At 42.1% G+C, this 23,224-nt stretch overlaps 1 protein-coding gene across 1 annotated transcript in view; it reads right to left on the reverse strand.

Moving 5' to 3' along the window:
* The window catches only part of LOC106561937 (leucine zipper protein 2), a 178,787-nt gene that overhangs the window by 27,822 nt on the left and 127,741 nt on the right, over positions 1-23,224 (reverse strand). Inside the window, exons 7-9 of the mRNA XM_014126368.2 lie at positions 20,040-20,102; positions 5,011-5,085; positions 663-830 (exon numbers count right to left, since the gene is read on the reverse strand). Coding sequence (XP_013981843.1) covers positions 663-830; positions 5,011-5,085; positions 20,040-20,102 — 306 coding nt within the window. The remainder of the gene's footprint in view (positions 1-662; positions 831-5,010; positions 5,086-20,039; positions 20,103-23,224) is intronic.

A 23,224-nucleotide genomic window follows, 5' to 3' on the forward strand; every position in this document is an offset into this window, starting at 1 on the left:
CTGTAAGCTAGTTGCTAATAGCACCCCTCAAAATAAATCCTTACTGATCTTCTCTATAAATCACTCACAACATATCCAACTTCGAGTTATTGTGGCCTGTAGGTGTTTCACTGTGCACTCTATCATAGTGACCGTTTTGACTGAAAACGTGCATATAGAGGTTCCCCAGGTTAGTCCTCCATAGTCATAATCCTGTTTTCAATAGATAACATTTCCCCTTACCACTATCACCCTTGGTTTGCTCTCAGGGGATTCAAGTCATTTTGTTAAGTGCTCTATGAAGACGACTTTGAAAGACATTCAACAAAGAATGTGTCACATTTAATTATAATGTTTATTGAAAACAAGTGCCGATAGCACACCCTTACATTTCAAATAATTGGGTCTTATTTTCCTGGCAGAGTAACATAAATTACACAAAAGCCTGCTGAATTTGGACATGTTATTATTTTGAACAACTTCTGCAATCCTATTTGCCCGACTATTGTCTTTAGTAGTAATTACGTTCGGAACAACTCCTCTACAGTGACAATGGGCGTATTCAATTGAGAAATCGGGTACTATGCTCTGTGGTTGTCACCCTGAAAATCTGCTTCAATGTTTATGCCTATTGCTGTTCCTCTCAACTGGCGGGAGTTGTATGGGGTCAGAATGTGCATTACCTTGGCGTGTGGCTGCTGAAAGGTGACTCTGGAGCTGTTGACGAGTGAGGAGTATCTGAACAAGTGGGTGGGGGTGGCGGGGAACCTGTGGCTGCTGGTGGGCTGGTTGTGCAGAACAGCAGAGAAGCAGATGTGCACTGTGTCCTTCAGTGCCTTCAACTGAGACTCCTGTTCCAAGCAACAGAAGCAAACAGATATGAGTCTTTGACCATCCATCCATGTAACAGTAAATAACAATCACTGGGGCTTCCCTTTCTACATTAATATGACAATTCCCTCAATTACACACCAATTATTGTATATCCACCCACTGATTACATTTTATTGATCACATGCGCCGAATACAACCTTACCGTGAAATGCTAACTTATGAGCCAATTCCCAAAAATGGAGTTAAAAAGTAAGAAAAATATTTGCTAAATAAAAACAGAAATAGTAACACAATAAAATAACAATAATGAGGCTATATACAAGGAGTATCAGTACCGAGTCAATGTGCAAGGATACGAGGTAGTTGAGGTAATACAGTATGTACATGTACAGTTGAAGTTGGAAGTTTACATACACCTTAGCCAAATCCATTTAAACTCAGTTTTTCACAATTCCTGACATTTAATTCAAGTAAAAATGTCCTGTCTTAGGTCAGTTAGGATCACCACTTTATTTTAAGAATGAAAAATGTCAGAATAATAGTAGAGAGAATGATTTATTTCAGCTTTTATTTCTTTCATCACATGCCCAGTGGTTCAGAAGTTTACATACACTCAATTGGTATTTGGCAGCTTTGCCTTTAAATTGTTTAACTTTGGTCAAACGTTTCAGGTAGCCTTCCAGAAGCTTCCCACAGTAAGTTGGGTGAATTTTGGCTCATTCCTCCTGACAGAGCTGGTGTAACTGAGTCAGATTTGTAGGCCTCCTTGCTCGCGCACGCTTTTTCAGTTCTGCCCACAAATTTTCTATAGGATTGAGGTCAGGGCTTTGTGATGGCCACTCCAATACCTTGACTTTGTTGTCCTTAAGCCATTTTGCCACAACTTTGGAAGTATGCTTGGGGTCATTGTCCATTTGGAAGACCCATTTGCGACCAAGCTTTAAACTTCCTGACTGATGTCTTGAGATGTTGCTTCAATATATCCACATATTTTTCCTACCTCATGATGCCATCTATTTTGTGAAGTGCACCAGTCCCTCCTGCAGCAAAGCACCCCCACAACATGATGCTTCACGGTTGGGATGGTGTTCTTCGGCTTGAAAGCATCCCCCTTTTTCCTCCAAACATAAAAATGGTCATTATGGCCAAACAGTTCTATTTTTGTTTCATCAGACCAGAGGACATATCTCCAAAAAGTACGATCTTTGTCTCCATGTGCAGTCGCAAATTGTAGTCTGGCTTTTTTAATGGCAGTTTTGGAGCAGTGGCCTTGCTGAGCGGCATTTCAGGTTATGTCGATATAGGACTCGTTTTACTGTGGATATAGATACTTTTGTACCTGTTTCCTCCAGCATCTTCACAAGGTCCTTTGCTGTTGTTCTGGGATTGATTAGCACTTTTTGCACCAAGTACGTTCATCTCTAGGAGACCGAATGCGTCTCCTTCCTGAGCGATATGACGGCTGCGTGGTCCCATGGTGTTTATACTTGCGTACTATTGTTTGTACAGATGAATGTGGTACCTTCAGGCATTTGGAAATTCCTCCCAAGGATGAACCAGACTCGTGGAGGTCTACAATTGTTTTCTGAGGTCTTGGCTGATTTCTTTTGATTTTACCATGATATCAAGCAAAGATGCACTAAGTTTGAAGGTTGGCTTTGAAATATATCTACAGGTACACCTCCAAATGACTCAAATGATGTCAAGTAGCCTATCATAAGCTTCTAAAGCCATGACATAATTTTCTGGAATTTTCATAGCTGTTTAAAGGCACAGTCAACTTTGTGTATGTAAACCTCTGACCCACTGGAATTGTGATACAGTGAAATAATCTGTCTGTAAACAATTGTTGGAAAATGTACTTGTGTCATGCACAAAGTAGATGTCCTAACCGACTTGCCAAAACTATAGTTTGCTAACAAGAAATTTGTGGAGTGGTTGAAAAACAAGTTTTAATGACTCCAACCTAAGTGTATGTAAACTTCCAACTTCAACTGTAGGCAAACAGGATATATAATAAACAGAGTAGCAGAGGTGTGTGTGTGAAGACTGTGAAAGTGTGTGGCTTCAATATGCATGTGTGTGTTAGCGTATGTAGTGTGTGTTGGAGTGTCAGTGTAGTATGTGTGAGTAGAGTCTAGTGAGTGTGCATAGAGCCAGTGCAAGAGACGTCAGTGCAATAAAATAAAGAGGTAAAAATAAATAATAAAGGGGAACAATATAAATAGTCTGGCCATTTGATTAACTGTTCAGAAGTCTTATGACTTGGGGGTAGACGCTGTTTAGGAGCCTTTTCACCAGCCATTCCACAATTATGCATTCATCCCTACACCAACTGTAGAATAGCACAATGAAACTCCTTCTCCGAAGCATCCATAAATATAAATAGAGCCACGAAAACTGTAGGGCACAAGCGTAAATGCCATCCATTTATTCATTTAGTAACTTAGGAGTAAAAAGCTACACTTAAAATATAATGCTCAAAAAAATAAAGGGAACACTTAAACAACACAATGTAACTCCAAGTCAATCACACTTCTGTGAAATCAAACTGTCCACTTAGGAAGCAACACTGATTGACAATAAATTTCATATGCTGTTGTGCAAATGGAATAGATAACAGGTGGAAATTATAGGCAATTAGCAAGACACCCCCAATAAAGGAGTGGTTCTGCAGGTGGTGACCACAGACCACTTCTCAGTTCCTATGCTTCCTGGCTGATGTTTTGGTCACTTTTGAATGCTGGCGGTGCTTTCACTCTAGTGGTAGCATGAGACGGAGTCTACAACCCACACAAGTGGCTCAGGTAGTGCAGCTCATCCAGGATGGCACATCAATGCGAGCTGTGGCAAGAAGGTTTGCTGTGTCTGTCAGCGTAGTGTCCAGAGCATGGAGGCGCTACCAGGAGACAGGCCAGTACATCAGGAGACGTGGAGGAGGCCGTAGGAGGGCAACAACCCAGCAGCAGGACCGCTACCTCCGCCTTTGTGCAAGGAGGAGCAGGAGGAGCACTGCCAGAGCCCTGGAAAATGACCAACAGCAGGCCACAAATGTGCATGTGTCTGCTCATACCACCCATGAGGGTGGTATGAGGGCCCGACGTCCACAGGTGGGGGTTGTGCTTACAGCCCAACACCGTGCAGGACATTTGGCATTTGCCAGAGAACACCAAGATTGGCAAATTCGCCACTGGCGCCCTGTGCTCTTCACAGATGAAAGCAGGTTCACACTGAGCACATGTGACAGACGTGACAGAGTCTAGAGATGCAGTGGAGAACGTTCTGCTGCCTGCAATATCCTCCAGCATGACCGGTTTGGCAGTGGGTCAGTCATGGTGTGGGGTGGCATTTCTTTGGGGGGGCCGCACAGCCCTCCATGTGCTCGCCAGAGGTAGCCTGACTGCCATTAGGTACCGAGATGAGATCCTCAGACCCCTTGTGAGACCATATGCTGGTGCGGTTGGCCCTGGGTTCCTCCTAATGCAAGACAATGCTAGACCTCATGTGGCTGGAGTGTGTCAGCAGTTCCTGCAAGAGGGAGGCATTGATGCTATGGACTGGCCCGCCCGTTCCCCAGACCTGAATCCAATTGAGCACATCTGGGACATCATGTCTCGCTCCATCCACCAACGCCACGTTGCACCACAGACTGTCCAGGAGTTGGCGGATGCTTTAGTCCAGGTCTGGGAGGAGATCCCTCAGGAGACCATCCGCCACCTCATCAGGAGCATGCCCAGGTGTTGTAGGGAGGTCATACAGGCACGTGGAGGCCACACACACTACTGAGCCTCCTTTTGACTTGTTTTAAGGACATTACATCACAGTTGGATCAGCCTGTAGTGTGGTTTTCCACTTTAATTTTGAGTGTGACTCCAAATCCAGACCTCCATGGGTTGATAAATTGGATTTCCATTGATTATTTTTGTGTGATTTTGTTGTCAGAACATTCAACTATGTAAAGAAAAAAAGTATTTCATAAGATTTTTTCATTCATTCAGATCTAGGATGTGTTATTTTACTGTTTTTTGAGCAGTGTAGTTTGGCAGTGCAAAGCATTTCAATAGGTTAGACCGAGAACATTATCCCCGAGAAGAAATGAAGAGGAGAAACACAATACAAACAAGAAGTGACCAAATATCAAAGCGAAAGACTGAAAAGTGATGGATTACAATGAAGTAACATTTTAATGACATCCACCTTGTCCAGTGCGGCCTTTTCCAGCTCTTCTTTGGCAAGGGTTAACTTGTGCTCCAGATCCATTAGCTGCTGTCCCTGCGGAAAGACAAGATACTTGAGCTAAAACAGTTGAACTCTTGTACTCTTGCAAACACAGCAATTTCCTAACCTACCGTGTCTTGACTACTAAATATAGGTTATGCGGCCGCTTCAGTCGGAGGCGCTTACTAAGACTTGCTCTGCATGGGTTCATCACTTTTGGCTGAAATCCAAGTGATTGTGTTCCTCTCAAAGCTATTACCCCAAAAGCCTACAATAAAAACATGACAGAATCAAGAAGATTTGATTGAACATGGCTCAATTACAGTACATACCAAACTGTTTGAGCAATAAGGTGAATTGGGATAATGAGTTTTACTTTAATCGACTGATATATCACCAAACAACCTTTTTACAATCCATGAAAAGACAGAATATTTCTGCAATTGCAAGTTCCAGTATTACAACATAATGAAAATGTAGCCTACAGTCTGGCTTTTAGGATTCGAATACCCTTCTGCTTTTAACAAAATAAATACATATCCGCGACTTATCCCTGTACGATAAATACATTTTAAAAAACGATGTGGTAACTGTAAGCCAAGCTATAAACTGCTAGACACCTTCCCCTCAAAAGCGTCTCAATGTGTAGACCAGTACATTTCACGGATCAAACTTCAGGGTTACATACTATAGGAGGATAAGGGGGAATAAAGGGATTAACCTAGATTTAATCAAGACCGTCTCGACTAAAACATGATGGCTCTTCACCAACGGTTTGATCTTGTCAATAAAAAAAATGGCACCGGTAAAACCATCAAGCATGCTCAAGAGCAGGGTTGAGGTCAGCTCGATCTCAACTCAATTAAAATTCAACCCATAAATTGGACATTTCAAAAAAGGCTTGTTTTTATTCGCCCTATGAACAAATTTCATCGGATTCATTATGTGAATTGACTGAGTTCAAATGAATTGATTCTAGAAGGACTCATTACAATATTGAGGAACTAATCAGGGAGGGAGGACATGCTTAATAGGAGGGGATTTACAGAGGGTGTGTAAAACAGCCCTGGTGATGAACTACACATTGTGAAAGTTTATAGCGCGCCTTTTACAGGGCTCTCCGAATTATATACTGTACAGGCGTACGTTCACAAATTACAAGGTCAACGTCTTCTGGCATGGAAAAACCTCAGGTCTAAATGTTCGACCATGAATATGTGTAGGAGACTATATGTGAGGGTGTCAGTTCACGTAAGACCTATGGCTATTATGTGGAGTGTTGCATGGTGTACATTAGCACATACATGCTACATCAGACTCTAATCGAAAATGTCCTAATATGTCCAGGGACGGTGTAAAGATTTTTTTCATGGGGTGCAGGATTTTTTTTTTAAAGCCTACGTAGTTATGTTTCTGCTTATAATTTCAGACATTTCGGTGGCTACTTATTACTCAACTTGGCCTCGCTAGACGTTTAGGGACCGGGGAGAAAATCTTAACACGGGAATGAATATTCCCACGCAAAAGGACATCAGTTTAACTGCTTTTGATTTTAAGGAAATGAAGGCTGTGAAAACGATCCAACGTGCTTCTGATAATATTTCAGTTCGTCTTGGATGCATAACGTTATGTATCTTCCCCTTCCCTCAGGAGACTGAAAAGCTTTGGCATGGGTCCCCAGATCCTCAAAAGGTTCTACAGCTGCACCATCGAGAGCATCCTGACCGGTTGCGTCATCGCTCTCCTCAAACAATAGCATGACATTTTTTTTCGCTGTAATAGCTACTGTAAATTGGACAGTGCAGTTATATTAACAAGAATTTAAGCTTTCAGCCGATATAATTCACTTATATGTACCGACATTTGTTGTTTCTCTAAAATCTGCGATCGTGACACAAGGCGCTGCATGATTTACAACTGTCCCATTGACGGGACACCAATCCCTAAGAAGTTTTTAATATGTCCACCATACTGTTGTAGAACATGTTGTTTCTTATCTTCCCCTCCTCTTCTCTAGAATCTTAGAAAAAATAACTTTCTGTGGAAAAGGTTCTACATGGAACCCAAAAGGGTTCTACCTGGAACCAAAAAGGGGTTTTCAAAGGGCTCTCCTTTTGGGGACAGCCAAAGAACCCTTTAAGGTTCCAGATAGCAATTTTTTTTAAGACTGTGTGACCTTTCTGAGTTGTCTAGTGTCTGAATGTATCCTGTATTTTCCTGCTCTTAGATCATACAGAAATGCTTACACCTGATTTCATGTTTCAACTGTCATTGGCATTGTAAAGGCGCTTTGAACTTCACCTGTGTGAATGCACCTGTGTTGTGTTGATTTTGTGACAAGATTGGTTTACACCCTCCTTTGTAGTACATTTACATGTTGGGTGTCACATCAGTAACATTGTGTAAAAGTGAAATACTCAAATTCAGAGTGCTGCTGAAATCACCCAATTGATCTGATCAAAAAGAAGAAGTAGTCCTATTTTTTATTTGTCTTCACATGGTAAGAAAACAGAGCAAGTACACTCAGGCTGAGGCCACAAAAAGACATATAACATACACATACGCATTCATCATTATCCGTTTTTGTCCGTCAAAAACTCAACTCATCTCAAACTTTTCAGTACAAGTTGCAAACGTACAAAGGCGGACATCTTGGCAGTTTTTTTGACAGGCAAGCATCTCTGTTGTCCATCATCCGTCAACAGAAAAACTATTGACTAAATACATTTTTGGAGTAAACAAAATCTCTGTGTGGCTGTACTATTGTCAAGTTGCCTCCAGGTTTCAGTGAGTGAGCAAGGACATTAACTGTTGTGCCATTGAAGGCATCACTGAGATGTAGCAATGCAACAAGTCAGCTTTTTGAATGAGGCATTGCAGAAGTTTTGTTTTGTTATTGCAGTGGATTTCTTGCAGAGCACAGTCATGGGCAGAACTGTGATTCAGAATGAACCGTTTACACTGAAACCAAGGAATCAAGCAGAACACCATAGTCCCTGTGCCCAAGAACACTAAGGTAACCTGCCTAAATGACTACCGACCCGTAGCACTCACGTCTGTAGCCATGAAGGGCTTTGAAAGGCTGGTCATGGCTCACACCAACACCATTATCCCAGAAACCCTAGACCACCTCCAATTTGCATACTGCCCCAACAGATCCACAGATGATGCAATCTCTATTGCACTCAACACTGCCTTTTCCCACCTGGACAAAAGGAACACCTGTGTGAGAATACTATTCATTGATTACAGTTCAGCTTTCAACACCATAGTGCCCTCAAAGCTCATCGCTATGCTAAGGAACCTGGGACTAAACACCTCCCTCTGCAACTGGATCCTGGACTTCCTGACGGCCGCCCCCAGGTGGTAAGGGTAGGTAACAACACATCCGCCACTCTGATCCTCAACACAGGGGCCCCTCAGGGGTGTGTGCTCAGTCTCCTCCTGTCCTCCCTGTTCACTCATGACTGCATTCCCAGGCACAACTCCAACACCATCATCAAGTTTGCAGATGACACAACAGTGGTAGGCCTGATCACCAACAACGATGAGACAACCAATAGGGAAGAGGTCAGAGACCTGGCCGTGTGGTGCCAAGGTAACAACCTCTCCCTCAACGTGATCAAGACAAAGGAGATGATTGTGGACTACAGGAAAAGGAGGAGCGAGCACGCCCCCATTCTCATCGACGGGGCTGTAGTGGAGCAGGTTGAGAGCTTCAAGTTCCTTGGTGTCCACATCACCAACAAACTATTATGGTCCAAGCACACCAAGACAGTCATGAAGAGGGCATGACAAAGTCTATTCCTCCTCAGGAGACTTAAAAGATTTGGCATTGGCCTTCAGATCCTCAAAAGGTTCTACAGCTGTACCATCGAGAGCATACTGACTGGTTGCATCACTGCCTGGTATGGCAACTGCTCGGCCTCCAACAGCAAGGCACTACAGAGGGTAGTGTGTATGGCCCAGTCATCACTGGGGCCAAGCTTCCCGCCATCCAGGACCTCTATACCAGGCGGTGTCAGAGGAAGGTCCTAAAAATTGTCAAAGACTCCAGCCACCCTAGTCACAGACAGTTCTCTCTTCTACCACACGGCACCAGAGCGCCAAGTCTAGGTCCAAAAGGCTTCTTAACAGCTTCTACCCCCAAAACCATAAGACTCCTGAACAGCTAATCAAAGGGCTACCCAGACCCCTCTTTTACGTTGCTGCTACTCTCTGTTTAACTCTCTGTTTATTACCTATGCACAGTCACTTTAACTCTACTGTACCTACATGTACATATTACCTCAATTACCTTGACTAACTGGTGCTCCTGCACATTGACTCTGTACCGGTACCCCCTGTATATAATCTCGCTATTGTTATTTTACTGCTGCTCTTTAATTATTTGTTACTTTTATTTTATCGTTTTACTTATCTATTTTTTACTTACTTTTCTTAGAACTGCATTGTTGGTTAAGGGCTTGTAAGTAAGCATTTCACTGTAAGGTCTTCACCTGTTGTATTCTGTGCATGTGACAAATAAAATGTGATTTGATTTGAAAATAATAAACAATATGACAGGATTATTCTTTAGATCCCCATGGACCATTCTTAACATTCCTAGCTTATGAATATTGTTTCAAAGTTCAAAGATTGTTCCAAAGTATCACAGGCATAAAGGCTAGTATATAATTTCCTCATATCAAATGACGATTGAAAAGGCAGAGGTAGTCATTGCTCCCTACACTAAATTACTCTGAAGAAGATGCTGGATACTGAAGTTTCTTACAAACGATTCAAAGCGGTCCTTTTCGAGGTAATTGAACAGAAAAAATGATCAAACATTGCTAGTCAATAACAAGTGGGGTTATTTTCATGCTGTAAACATCTCAGCTGTATACTGTATGCAATGAAGGCTTTGTTCCTTTTTAAGCGGGCTATACAGGCGCAATTTGAAAATGTCATATGTTCTTTTATTGGAGAATAACATGAGTGCAGGGAGATGCATTAAAGACTATTGAGTGTTGAATTTGCCTCTTTGGAAGAATTGACCACTGAAGAACTGCCACCGAAGGCTCCCAGTTTGTTTCCGTGGGGAATATACAATAACGGTGTGGGGTACATACGGTGGAGAGTAGAACCATTACAATAACTGTCATCATTCGAGAGTGCTCTGAAGATTATACGGGCAAAGTGACCCATATATATTGAATTGTGTCTATAAAAGAAGTCACAAAAGGGAAAGTCTTCTACATGCCACCACTTAATGTATTATAGAGAGCTTTAAGGTCATGGCTTCCCTGCCAGGATTGGAAGAGCACGCACATTTATCTAGCCATCACAGGCATTAAAATAAGTTACAGTATATCCAGAGATATCCAGGCAGGAAAAAAACCTGGCATCTTCAGGATACACAAGCCAGTGATGCGTGCCTTTGCAACATTGTCATTTAAAAAAAGTATAATAATAATAATAAATCCATTATTTATTTTAGGCAGGTCTAAAGAAATATTATGATACTGTATGAAGAAAATGTATTTCAGAAGCACAGAATATGAGTTGGCCTACTGTATGTTATTTGGCTTTGCGTCATGCCATAGGCTGGAGGCTTGTTCATTTAGCAGACAAGATATTCTTATAAATCCCATGCCATTATTTTATATTAGATGATTTTATAGTATGAAGAATATCATTTAACTTAAGTGCATAAAATAGAAAGGATATTTTTCCCATCCTGGAGCGCGTGTGCATGTGAAGTGGCTATGTTGGAGCATAAAAGTGATCATTTGAAACCGGTCCTATATGCTAGATTTAGAGTTATTTGACCACGTTAATTGTGAATGATACAAGCCTTAGAATGTTGTACAAATCCAAACAAATATGGGGCTGCGTGATGCGACTATAGGCTTTCGATGATTTGAGAAAGTCACAAAAAAAAGCTTGCGCTCTGTTCCTTGCCTCAGACTGCACATGCTGTTCTCTCATCAAGTGATCATATTTTTCACCCATCAGACTATTCTCAATGTAATCTTGTCTTTACTAAGATGTCAAATTAGTTTTGATTTAGAATGGCCTATTATCAAATTGTCAGGAACAGGAGCAGGGGGAAAAGAAGACATGTCATCCATATGCACCCGAATAGCGAACGGAGCCCACTTTCCCGCCAGTTCTTTTTTCATTCATGCAGGTAGGCTACTCAGGTTATTTCACTCCACACATCAACCGCTGTTTGAGGAGCATGCAGCCATTCATATGCCATGGGCTCTCCAACCCTGTTCCTGCAGCTATCCAGTGCTTCATTTGGGAAACCAAGTTAAATCTGTTTGGGAACATCAATAGTAACATGTTTTCACAACTAAACATATTTTATTTAACTGTTGACAGCCCATCTCTCTGGAAAGGAATGAAGGAGGGAGGGGAGAAGATGGAAATGCACGGTGGTGAGATATTCTGCAGCTAAAGGTCATGTCAGCCTATTAACTATGAAAATATATTTTTTTTAAAAACACTATTACTAGGCTATTCAAAATCAAATACAAACTCACTATAATTGTAGGCTAACTCTGTAAGACATAGAAGCTGCACAATCAATGAACCAACAGCATTGCCTAGACCTATACCTTCTCTCCCAGACTCATGGATAGAACGTTTGAAGCATAGCATAAGGTAACGAGTCCATAAATATGCCTAATAATACAGTCCACACTCAAAGGTCATTACTAGAATTTGTTTCATTTTGGAGTAAAGGCTAGACCAAATCCGTACCAAAGACATCTTAAATCAGTTGTTTTTAAATGTTTTTCTGCCATGCATAATATAAGTAGGCTATGTATTGTTTAAAAGCACCATCGTCGGGCTTGGACTCATATATAGGCCGATGCTATGCATAAGCTCTAATATGCATGAGGGTTTTGAATGAATCATCCCCTTAGAAAGCGCTGTCCATTTCGATGTGTTAGGCTTTGAAACAACATCCCAAACGACCATGTTTTTCACTCAGTTTCAACCTGTTATTGAACTTCTTTCTTCAAATTCATCAATCAAAGTGAAGTGAGTTTTAAAAGCAGCTACAGTTTTGATGATAAGTGTCTGATGTGATTTTCTATAGCATTTGCATTGATATCAGAGTGGTTATAGAGACACTAGAGCCCTGAGTACCAGGCCATTAGCGACATGATGGTCGTTAGTGAGTTGGGTACTACCAACGGTGCATAAGAGGAGATTACCGTTGTCAATGGTCACGTGGAATTTTACTGCGGTCATGACTCATGACTACTGGTGTGGCAGTAATACGGTGACCCCAACAGCCCTAGCCACCAACATGCTTCACGGTAGGGATGGTGTTAGACAGGTGATGAGCTGTGCCTGGTTTTCTCCAGACATAGCACTTTGCATTTAGGCCAAAGACCTCAATGTTTGTCTCATCAGACCATAGAATCTTTTGCCTTATGCTCTCAGAGTCTTTCACGTGCCTTTTTGCAAACTCCAGGCGTGCTGTCATGTGCCTTTTTCTCAGGAGTGGCTTATGTCTGGCCACTCTCCCATAAAGCACAGATTGGTGAAGTGCTGTAGAGACTGTTGTCCCTGTGGCAGGTTCTCTCATCTCAGCCAAGGAAGTCTGTCAGAGTGGTCATTGGGTTCTTGGTCATCTCATTGCTCCATATTTATTCCATTTCCCAATGTTGGAGACCACTGTGCTCTTGGAAACTTTCAACACTCTAGAAATTGTTTTATACCCTTCCCCAGATATATGTCTCATTACAATTATATCTCAGAGATCTACGGACAGTTCCTTGGACTTCGTGGTATAGTTTCTGCTCTAAAGTGCACTGTCAACTGTGGGACCTTATATAGACAGGTGTGTTTCTTTCTAAATCATGTCCAAACAATTGAATTGGCCACAGGTGGACTCCAATCAAGTTGTGGTAACATCTCAAGGATGATCAAAGGAAATTGGATGCATCTGAACTCAATTTGGAGTGTCACAGCAAGGGGAAGTGAATACTTATGTAAATGAGATAATGTCCAAAAACATGTTTTGACTGTGTCATTATGGGGTAATGTGTGTAGATGGGGGGAAAAAAATAATATATTTAATCAATGTTGAATTCAGGCTGTAATACAACAAAATGTGGAATAAGTCAAGGGGTATGAATACACATACACTGTATGTGTTGGAACACAGTAACAGCTTCTTTCTATAATGACAAAATAAAACAAATACCCTAACCACCAAGACGCAGGGTCAGCAAGATGCGTGGCCAAATGATGAAAACATCAGTAGCCTAAACATCATTGTGAATGACAAGTTGCCTTGATAAATAGTGAAAATCATCACAAAAGCAATAATGGCATTATAATTCATGTGTCGATATGCCCATTATTGTTATCTCATACAATAGTCAGTTATTGTCAGATCGTGTTCACACTGTGTGCATCTTCATGCAATGTTGGATTTCATTTAGCTGTTATCCCTTGTCCTAACAGTTGACACAAATCTTCGTACCTTTCACATGCTTGACCCACTTTGACATACAGTACATCTGTTTGGTTGTAGTGTGTAATAGTATCCAGTTTTCTATTTATTGTTTCCATCACCTTGTCATTCTTCAGCACGGCTGCACAACTGCTGTGCAGGTGCCTTATTTTGCGCAGAGGGAGGGAGCTCCCAACTCACTTTGTTCATGGCCGGCACCAAGAAATTGTCCATGGTGACATTTCCATGGTGACAATGTAAGGTTCCACAAGCTTCATCACCACATTCTCCAACAGTCGCTGCCCGATGTGGATCTTTTCCCATATATTGAAAGTCATTCAGCATGTACAATTACGCACACTCTCACTGTAGCCTAGCCTACACCAAGTAGGCTAGAGTAGACTGATAAGACTGTTTGGATTCTGTGGACTGATATAGGGTACATACACACACACCCCCCATTTGGGTGGTGGAGCATTCTTGATACACACGGGAAACTGTTGAGTGTGAAAAACCCAGCAGCGTTACGGTTCTTGACTTTAACCGGTTCACTTGGCACCTACTACCATACCCCGTTCAAAGGCACTTAAATCTTTTGTCTTGCCCATTCACTCTCTGGCACACATACACAATCCATGTTTCAATATCTCAAGACTTAAAAATACGTCTTTAACCTGTCTCCTCTCCTTCATCTACACTGATTGACGTGGATTTAACAAGTGACATCAATAAGGTATCATAGCTTTCACCTGGTCAGTCTATGTCATTAAAAGAGCAGGTGTTCTTAATGTTTTGTATACTCAGTGTATGTGTGAAATTAGTTTTGATTTAGGTTCAGTTTCGAGGCAAGTATCGGGGTGATTATCAGCTGGGCACTGCACTTTCAACTGTCGAAGGAGAAGGGGCAATGGGGGAAAACCATTCAAAACATAACATGCCCTCCTAAAACTGGTTAGAATTCCAGTTCTGTTTGTGATATTAAGATTCTAACACCGACAGTGTGTTATATAGACTTATTTGGAAATATCAAGAACAGAGGGCATGTAATGGAAGATTAATACATTTTTTAAATTCATGAGCAGTTAAAATGACTGCTTTAGCAGTTCTAGTGCTAAAGAACAGATGAAATGTGTCCTGGAAAAGCTCTTGTAACACCAAGTGAATGTTTTTTGCACCCAAAATAAACATTGTAGAATCATCCGCATAACTGGCCCGTTTTTGTGTTTTGGGAACATATCTTTTGTGATGTCCCCACAATGTTCTCACCAGACTGTTCCAACAACCTAATGAAACATTTTAGGAACCTTTAAAGAGCACATTAAATGTCTTATAGGAACGTTCTTGCAACATCAGGCAAATGTTTTATACAAACATGCTATAATCATCACCAAGAATGGACAGTTTTTGTGTTATGAGAACATTTGCCGCGACCTTTTTCTTTTATTTATTTCACCTTTATTTAACCAGGTAGGCAAGTTGAGAACAAGTTGTCATTTACAATTGCGACCTGGCCAAGATAAAGTAAAGCGGTTCGACAACATACAACAACACAGAGTTACACATGGAGTAAAACAAATATACAGTCAATAATACAGTAGAAAAATAAGTCTATGTACAATGTGAGCAAATGAGGTGAGATAAGGGAGGTAAAGGCAAAAAAAGTCCATGGTGGCAAAGTAAATACAATATAGCAAGTAAAACACTGGAATGGTAGATTTGTAGTAGAAGAAAGTGCAAAGTAGAAATAGAGATAATGGGGTGCAAAGGAGCAAAATAAAATAAATAAAATAAATACAATAAATAAATACAGTAGGGGAAGAGGTAGTTGTTTGGGCTAAATTATAGATGGGCTATGTACAGGTGCAGTGATCTGTGAGCTGCTCTGACAGCTAGTGCTTAAAGCTAGTGAGGGAGATAAGTGTTTCCAGTTTCAGAGATTTTTGTAGTTCGTTCCAGTCATTGGCAGCAGAGAACTGGAAAGAGAGACGGCCAAAAGAGGAATTGGCTTTGGGGGTGACCAGAGAGATATACCTGCTGGAGCGCGTGCTACAGGTGGGTGCTGCTATGGTGACCAGTGAGCGGAGATAAGGGGGGACTTTACCTAGCAGGGTCTTGTAGATGACCTGGAGCCAGTGGGTTTGGCGATGATTATGAAGCGAAGGCCAGCCAACGAGAGCGTACAGGTCGCAGTGGTGGGTAGTATATGGGGCTTTGGTGACAAAACAGATGGCACTGTGATAGACTGCATCCAGTTTGTTGAGTAGGGTATTGGAGGCTATTTTGTAAATGACATCGCCAAAGTCGAGGATCGGTAGGATGGTCAGTTTTACGAGGATATGTTTGGCAGCATGAGTGAAGGATGCTTTGTTGCGAAATAGGAAGCCGATTCTTGATTTAACTTTGGATTGGAGATGTTTGATGTGAGTCTGGAAGGAGAGTTTACAGTCTAACCAGACACCTAGGTATTTGTAGTTGTCCACATATTCTAAGTCAGAACCGTCCAGAGTAGTGATGCAGGACAGGCGGGCAGGTGCAGGCAGCGATCGGTTGAAGAGCATGCATTTAGTTTTACTTGTATTTAGGAGCAGTTGGAGGCCACGGAAGGAGAGTTGTATGGCATTGAAGCTTGTCTGGAGGGTTGTTAACACAGTGTCCAAAGAAGGGCCAGAAGTATACAGAATGGTGTCGTCTGCGTAGAGGTGGATCAGAGACTCACCAGCAGCAAGAGCGACATCATTGATGTATACAGAGAAAAGAGTTGGCCCAAGAATTGAACCCTGTGGCACCCCCATAGAGACTGCCAGAGGTCCGGACAACAGGCCCTCCGATTTGACACACTGAACTCTATCAGAGAAGTAGTTGGTGAACCAGGCGATGCAATCATTAGAGAAATTGAGCCTGCCGATGAGAATGTGGTGATTGACAGAGTCGAAAGCTTTGGCCAGGTCAATGAAAACGGCAGCACAGTATTGTTTCTTATCGATGGCGGTTACGATATCGTTTAGGACCTTGAGCGTGGCTGAGGTGCACCCTTGACCAGCTCTGAAACCAGATTGCATAGCGGAGAAGGTGCGGTGGGATTCGAAATGGTCGGTAATCTGTTTGTTGACTTGGCTTTCGAAGACCTTAGAAAGGCAGGGTAGGATGGATATAGGTCTATAGCAATTTGGGTCAAGAGTGTGCCCTCCTTTGAAGAGGGGGATGACAGCAGCTGCTTTCCAATCTATGGGAATCTCAGATGACACGAAAGAGAGGTTGAACAGGCTAGTAATAGGGGTTGCAATAATTTTGGCAGATCATTTTAGAAAGAAAGGGTCCAGATTGTCTAGCCCGGCTGATTTGTAGGGGTCCAGATTTTGCAGCTCTTTCAGAACATCAGCTGAATGGATTTGGGAGAAGGAGAAATGGGGAAGGCTTGGGCGAGTAGCTCTGGGGGGTGCAGTGCTGTTGACTGCAGTAGAGGTAGCCAGGTGGAAAGCATGGCCAGCCGTAGAAAAATGCTTATTGAAATTCTCAATTATAGTGGGTTTATCGGTGGTGACAGAGTTTCCTATCCTCAGTGCAGTGGGCAGTTGGGAGGAGGTGTTCTTATTCTCCATGGACTTTACAATGTCCCAGAACTTTTTTTAATTTGTGTTGCAGGAAGCAAATTTCTGCTTGAAAAAGCTAGCCTTAGCATTTCTAACTGCCTGTGTATATTGGTTTCTAACTTCCCTGAAAAGTTGCATATCACGGGGGCTGTTTGATGCTAATGCAGAACGCCATAGGATGTTTTTGTGTTGGTTAAGGGCAGTCAGGTCTGGGGAGAACCAAGGGCTATATCTGTTCATGGTTCTTGAATGGGGCATGCTTATTTAAGATGGTGAGGAAGGCATTTTTTTTAAACAACCAGGCATCCTCTACTGACGGGATGAGGTCAATATCCTTTCAGGATACCAGGGCGAGGTCGATTAGAAAGGCTTGCTCGCTGAAATGTTTCAGGGAGCGTTTGACAGTGATGAGTGGAGGTCGTTTGACCGTAGACCCATTACGGATGCAGGCAATGAGGCAGTGATCGCTGAGATCTTGGTTGAAAACAGCAGAGGTGTATTTAGAGGGCAAGTTGGTTAGGATGATATCTATGAGGGTGCCAATGTTTACGGCTTTGGGGTGGTACCTGGTGGGTTCATTAATAATTTGTGTGAGATTGAGGGCGTCAAGCTTGGATTGTAGGATGGCTGGGGTGTTAAGCATGTCCCAGTTTAGGTCACCTAGTAGCACGAGCTCTGAAGATAGATGGGGGGCAATCAGTTCACATATGGTGTCCAGAGCACAGCTGGGGGCCGAGGGTGGTCTATAGCAGGCGGCAACGGTAAGAGACTTGTTTTTAGAGAGATGGATTTTTAAAAGTAGAAGTTCAAATTGTTTGGGTACAGACCTGGATAGCAGGACAGAACTCTGCAGGCTATCTCTGCAGTAGATTGCAACACCGCCCCCTTTGGCCGTTCTATCTTGTCTGAAAACGTAGTTAGAGATGAAGATTTCAGAGTTTTTGGTGGACTTCCTAAGCCAGGATTCAGACATGGCTAGGACATCCGGGTTGGCAGAGTGTGCTAAAGCAGTGAATAAAACAAACTTAGGGAGGAGGCTTCTAATGTTAACATGCATGAAACCTAACGGATGTTCTGAGAAATTTCACTGAACCAATTTTGGTTTGCTGGGAAAACATTACTGGTACATTGTGTTATTACATTACCTGGAAACCTAATGAATGTTTCTCTCTGAATGTTTTGAGATGTTATCATCCTAATGTTAGATAAAACTCTAACTAGAACTTAATGAGAATCTTAACTAATGTTCTGGAATGTTCCCGGTTGGCTGTGTTACTCTTGGAAGCAAACCAGGAAAATGAGCCACACAAATTGGAATGGTGTCTTCTCATCCATTAGAATAAAATGCTATCATATATGAATCATGTGAAGTATTAGCAATAAAGTATTTTTGTATTTGTACATAAAAATGCCCAACCCTTATGTTCACTGCAAAAAATCACTGCAGTTCTATAACAGTCACACCCAGTGGCTACATTTATTGATTAAACTTATAGCTGACCTCGGCATCACCACTGCAAAGCTGAAAAAACATTGAAGTCAGTGAAGTGTCTACCTCTTACTTTCCGTTGAAGTGAATACCTTTGGTCAGGTCTTACACATCACTGCCAGTTCCGATTGCTCACTGTGCCTCATTTGACTAAACAAGAACTGAAAACTGGAATTAAATCAAAGTAGACTCTTTTGTCTACTATATCACCTGCGTTTAATTTTCTAAAGCCCATAATAATTTTTAGGTTGAAGAGTTGAAAAATTCAGGGAGATTGAAAAACAAGGTTGTTCTGGATGAGCATCCCCGAGAGATTTGGGGACAACGATTTCCAACCTGTGACACAATCCCCCCAAAAAAGTCCATGCATCCTTGAGATTGAAATTGAACGGTCGAGAGGACCAACTGGACAATATATTCAAACAATTTGCTATTGGAAGCATTAAACTCAGCGGGGAGGATTGAGCCCTTTTCTGTAGCCACTGTCATTATTCCATCTGACAGAGCTTAAAAAATGACAGGTCTGAGGGATCAAATCTCGCATTTATGAAATGGTAATAGGAGGCACTGTGGCAGAAATGTCAACTGACATTTCTCGACCCAGCCCTCCAAACAAAAACCGAAAGGTCAGCCTATGTCCCCGTAAATGCCAATGATTATTACATGAATTCTTAGATACAAAAAAATTCAACACTTAAAAAGGTCAATTCTTCCAATTAGAATGGGATTATAATGTGTAGTTGTGCGTAAGCGTATAGTTTACTTTATGTGATAGACCTGGGGATTTTTTTCACTGCTGGGGGTTACATTTTATTGTAGTTGGTTTATCATACCAGAGCTTGTAGTCTTGTCCAGGTCTCCCTTATCTCAATGGGTCTTCATGGATTGCAAAAGGATTCACTTATATATTTAACACCATATACTGATTTATGTATACTATTTTCCAAGGAATTTGGCAATGCAGCATAGATCTGACTTAAATTTCAACAATATCTCAGAAAAGGTTTGGCATCGGATAATGTACTTTTTGGTTGTGGAAACAGATGCAACACATGACAAATTAGATTTATTTTTGGAAAGGGGCTTATTCACTTTGGGATGTGACAACAGTGTAAATAATGTGTGGCATGTCAATGACCATAGGAGTTGACAAGACAGCACAAACAGATCTGGAACCTGCAAGTTATCTGTCCAAAGCTGTACACATCATGAAACCAAAGGAAGCATTCCAGGGTGGTAACAGAATAATGCATGTTGCACTGACTACAGTATAAGAGGGAAAAGCAATTGTGCAAAAGCCTGTGAGTCCTCTGTGTACTGGCCATCCCTTCCAGTGGGGACTTACTAATCGCAGACTCAATTAAGCCAAGTGCCCCCAGGTAGGATCATCTTTTCAGGGTGGACTGGAGCACCTGTTTACTCCTGGTCTGGTACCATAATAAAGCAACCCCTTTCATTTTGCGCTTACCTTGAAAATTAAATCCTTTTTCCCGTACCGCAGCTCTTTCAGTTGAGCCTGGATTTTTTTAGACTGCAAGTAGAAGATAAGAAAATGTGTTAGCTTATTCAAATAGTGAAATTGGTTTTAGATCACGTAGAAGGATTTTGCCGGATGCAGCGGAGCACACCTTTGTGCGTGTTACTTGGGCAAAGCTCCGGCTCAAAGGAGGGACCTACAGAGAGCAAGAAAATGTGAAATCTCCCATTCAGTGAACTGCAAAGCCCACACAATTATTCAGTCATGCACTGGTTACTTGCCCACTGTCTAAAGCCCTATTCCCACTCCCACTCCACTCCACTCCACACAACCTCTACCACACATACAGTTAGTTCCCTGGTAGCACCCCTCCCTTCTCATCTCGATGGCGACACACACTCACACATACAGACACACACAGAGCTCAGACAGTCTGCAAAATACATGGCTTTCCCTGGCCTCCGATCTTAACTGCAGCACACGTGTGCACAAACACACACGGTGCCCAGCTATCCCTGACATTACAGTACTATTGTTACACATCAGTAAGCACATGGAAGCACATGGGGGTTGGTTCCCTGATGCTGGAGATGCAGTCAGTCCTCTTGGGGCCTTTGCACTAATAAGAGTTTATTAACAGGTGTTTTCGTCCTCCGGGGAAGTAACTTCTTCAAACAAAAGGTGAATAACATGAAAGGTAGAAAGCCCTATTTTAAAAGAATACATAAAAAGCCCAAGTTTAAAAGACTACATAAAAAGGTGAGAGTGAAATGAGGCATGGGACAGATCAAAATCTACTGGTGGGAGGTGTGGTCCAAAATAGTGAAACTTTTATTTTTGCTTTGGGGGCACAGGGAAGGGTAATACATTTTTCCCCCTGGTTTACTTTTACTCACCTGCTCATCTTTTCCCTATAAACAATGGCTTGACTTACTTTTGATATTACTCTCATAAAGTTTAGATGACGTTTGTGAAGGTTTGATATGGTGTGGCTATTATTCAGCTTAAACTACTGCAGGCCTATGATATGAATATCATATAGTGAACACCTAAGCCTATAGGTCTTTGCATGCAATGCCCTCAAACATTTAGTGCTACAATCTTTGAGAACTGAACAGTGAGGTGGACAACTATTGTTTTAGGAAAGTAGCCTAAACCCCTCCCAAAATATAGGCGATAAAGTTCTGCATATGCTACACAGTGTTTTTGTAATTTCGGCTGTTTTTAAGGACACGTAAATGTGGCTCATTTGGCCAACATCCCTTGTTTAGTGATGGCGCTGGCTGTGCCAGGTTGGATCTGAATGCATATGGATGTCCATTACGTTTCTTAAATGTCCGGGAAATTAAAGTCTTCCCTCTCATGTTGTCCGGCGCCAAATTTTCCTAAAGGAAACTCTGAAAAGGCATATTGTTTTCATACAGTTTTTTAATATTCACATGGAAATCTGGCGCCAATTGGATGGAAACCTAGCTATAGACACCCTAAAGACTCTGGCAAGTTTGCTAGTCCAGTGTCACTTTGATTATGCTTGCACTTCATGGTTCACCAGCAGCCCCAAACATCTAAAGATAAACTACCAGCCAAACAAGCTTGTAAGAATTGTACTCTCCCCTCATACTCATCTGGAGGTTGAGCATTTCCTTCATCTCTATCTCTGTAATGTTTCTATCTATGTAATTGTATATGTATTAATGTATAAAGTAGGGACTACAATGGAAATAAGTCCCCGACTGTATTGCGTAATCCCGGTCACTTAAAAAAAATCTTTGAGTATACAGTTAGAAGTTTACGTACACTTACAGTGGGGGACAAAAGTATTTGATCCCCTGCTGATTTTGTACGTTTGCCCACTTACAAAGAAATTATTACATCTATCATTTTAATAGTAGGTTTATTTGAACAGTGAGAGACAGAATAACAACAAAATAATCCTGAAAAACGCATGTCAAAAATGTTATAAAATGATTTGCATTTTAATGAGGGAAATAAGTATTTAACCCCTCTGCAAAACATGACTTAGTACTTGATGGCAAAACCCTTGTTGGCAATCACAGAGTTCAGACGTTTCTTGTAGTTGGCCACCAGGTTTGCACACATCCCAGGAGGGATTTTGTCCCACTCCTCTTTGCAGATCTTCTCCAAGTCATTAAGGTTTCGAGGCTGACGTTTGGCAACTCGAACCTTCCGCTCCCTCCACAGATTTTCTATGGGATTAAGGTCTGGAGACTGGCTAGGCCACTCCAGGACCTTAATGTGCTTCTTCTTGAGCCACTCCTTTGTTGCCTTGGCCGTGTGTTTTGGATCATTGTCATGCTGGAATACCCATCCACGACCCATTTTCAATGCCCTGGCTGAGGGAAGGAGGTTGTCACCCAAGATTTGACGGTACATGGCCCCGTCCATCGTCCCTTTGATGCGGTGAAGTTGTCCTGTCCCTTTAGCAGAAAAACACCCCCAAAGCATAATGTTTCCACCTCCATGTTTGACGGTGGAGATGGTGTTCTTGGGGTCATAGGCAGCATTCCTCCTCCTCCAAACACGGCGAGTTGAGTTGATGTCAAAGAGCTCCATTTTGGTCTCATCTGACCACAACACTTTCACCAGTTGTCCTCTGAGTCATTCAGATGTTCATTGGCAAATTTCAGACGGGCATGTATATGCATTCTTGAGCAGGGGGACATTGCGGGTGCTGCAGGATTTCAGTCCTTCACGGCATAGTGTGTTACCAATTGTTTTCTTGGTGACTATGGTCCCAGCTGCCTTGAGATCATTGACAAGATCCTCCCGTGTAGTTCTGGGCTGATTCCTCACCGTTCTCATGATCATTGCAACTCCTCGAGGTGAGATCTTGCATGGAGCCCCAGGCCGAGGGATATTGACAGTTCTTTTGTGTTTCTTCCATTTGCTAATAATCGCACCAAATGTTGTCACCTTCTCACCAAGCTGCTTGGCGATGGTCTTGTAGCCCATTCCAGCCTTGTGTAGGTCTACAATCTTTTCCCTGACATCCTTGGAGACCTCTTTGGTCTTGGCCATGGTGGAGAGTTTGGAATCTGATTGATTGATTGCTTCTGTGGACAGGTGTCTATTTTACAGGTAACAAGCTGAGGTTAGGAGCACTCCCTTTAAGAGTGTGCTCCTAATCTCAGCTCGTTACCTGTATAAAAGACACC

Source organism: Salmo salar, chromosome ssa11 (genome assembly GCF_905237065.1).
Source record: "Salmo salar chromosome ssa11, Ssal_v3.1, whole genome shotgun sequence".
Lineage (NCBI taxonomy): Eukaryota > Metazoa > Chordata > Actinopteri > Salmoniformes > Salmonidae > Salmo > Salmo salar.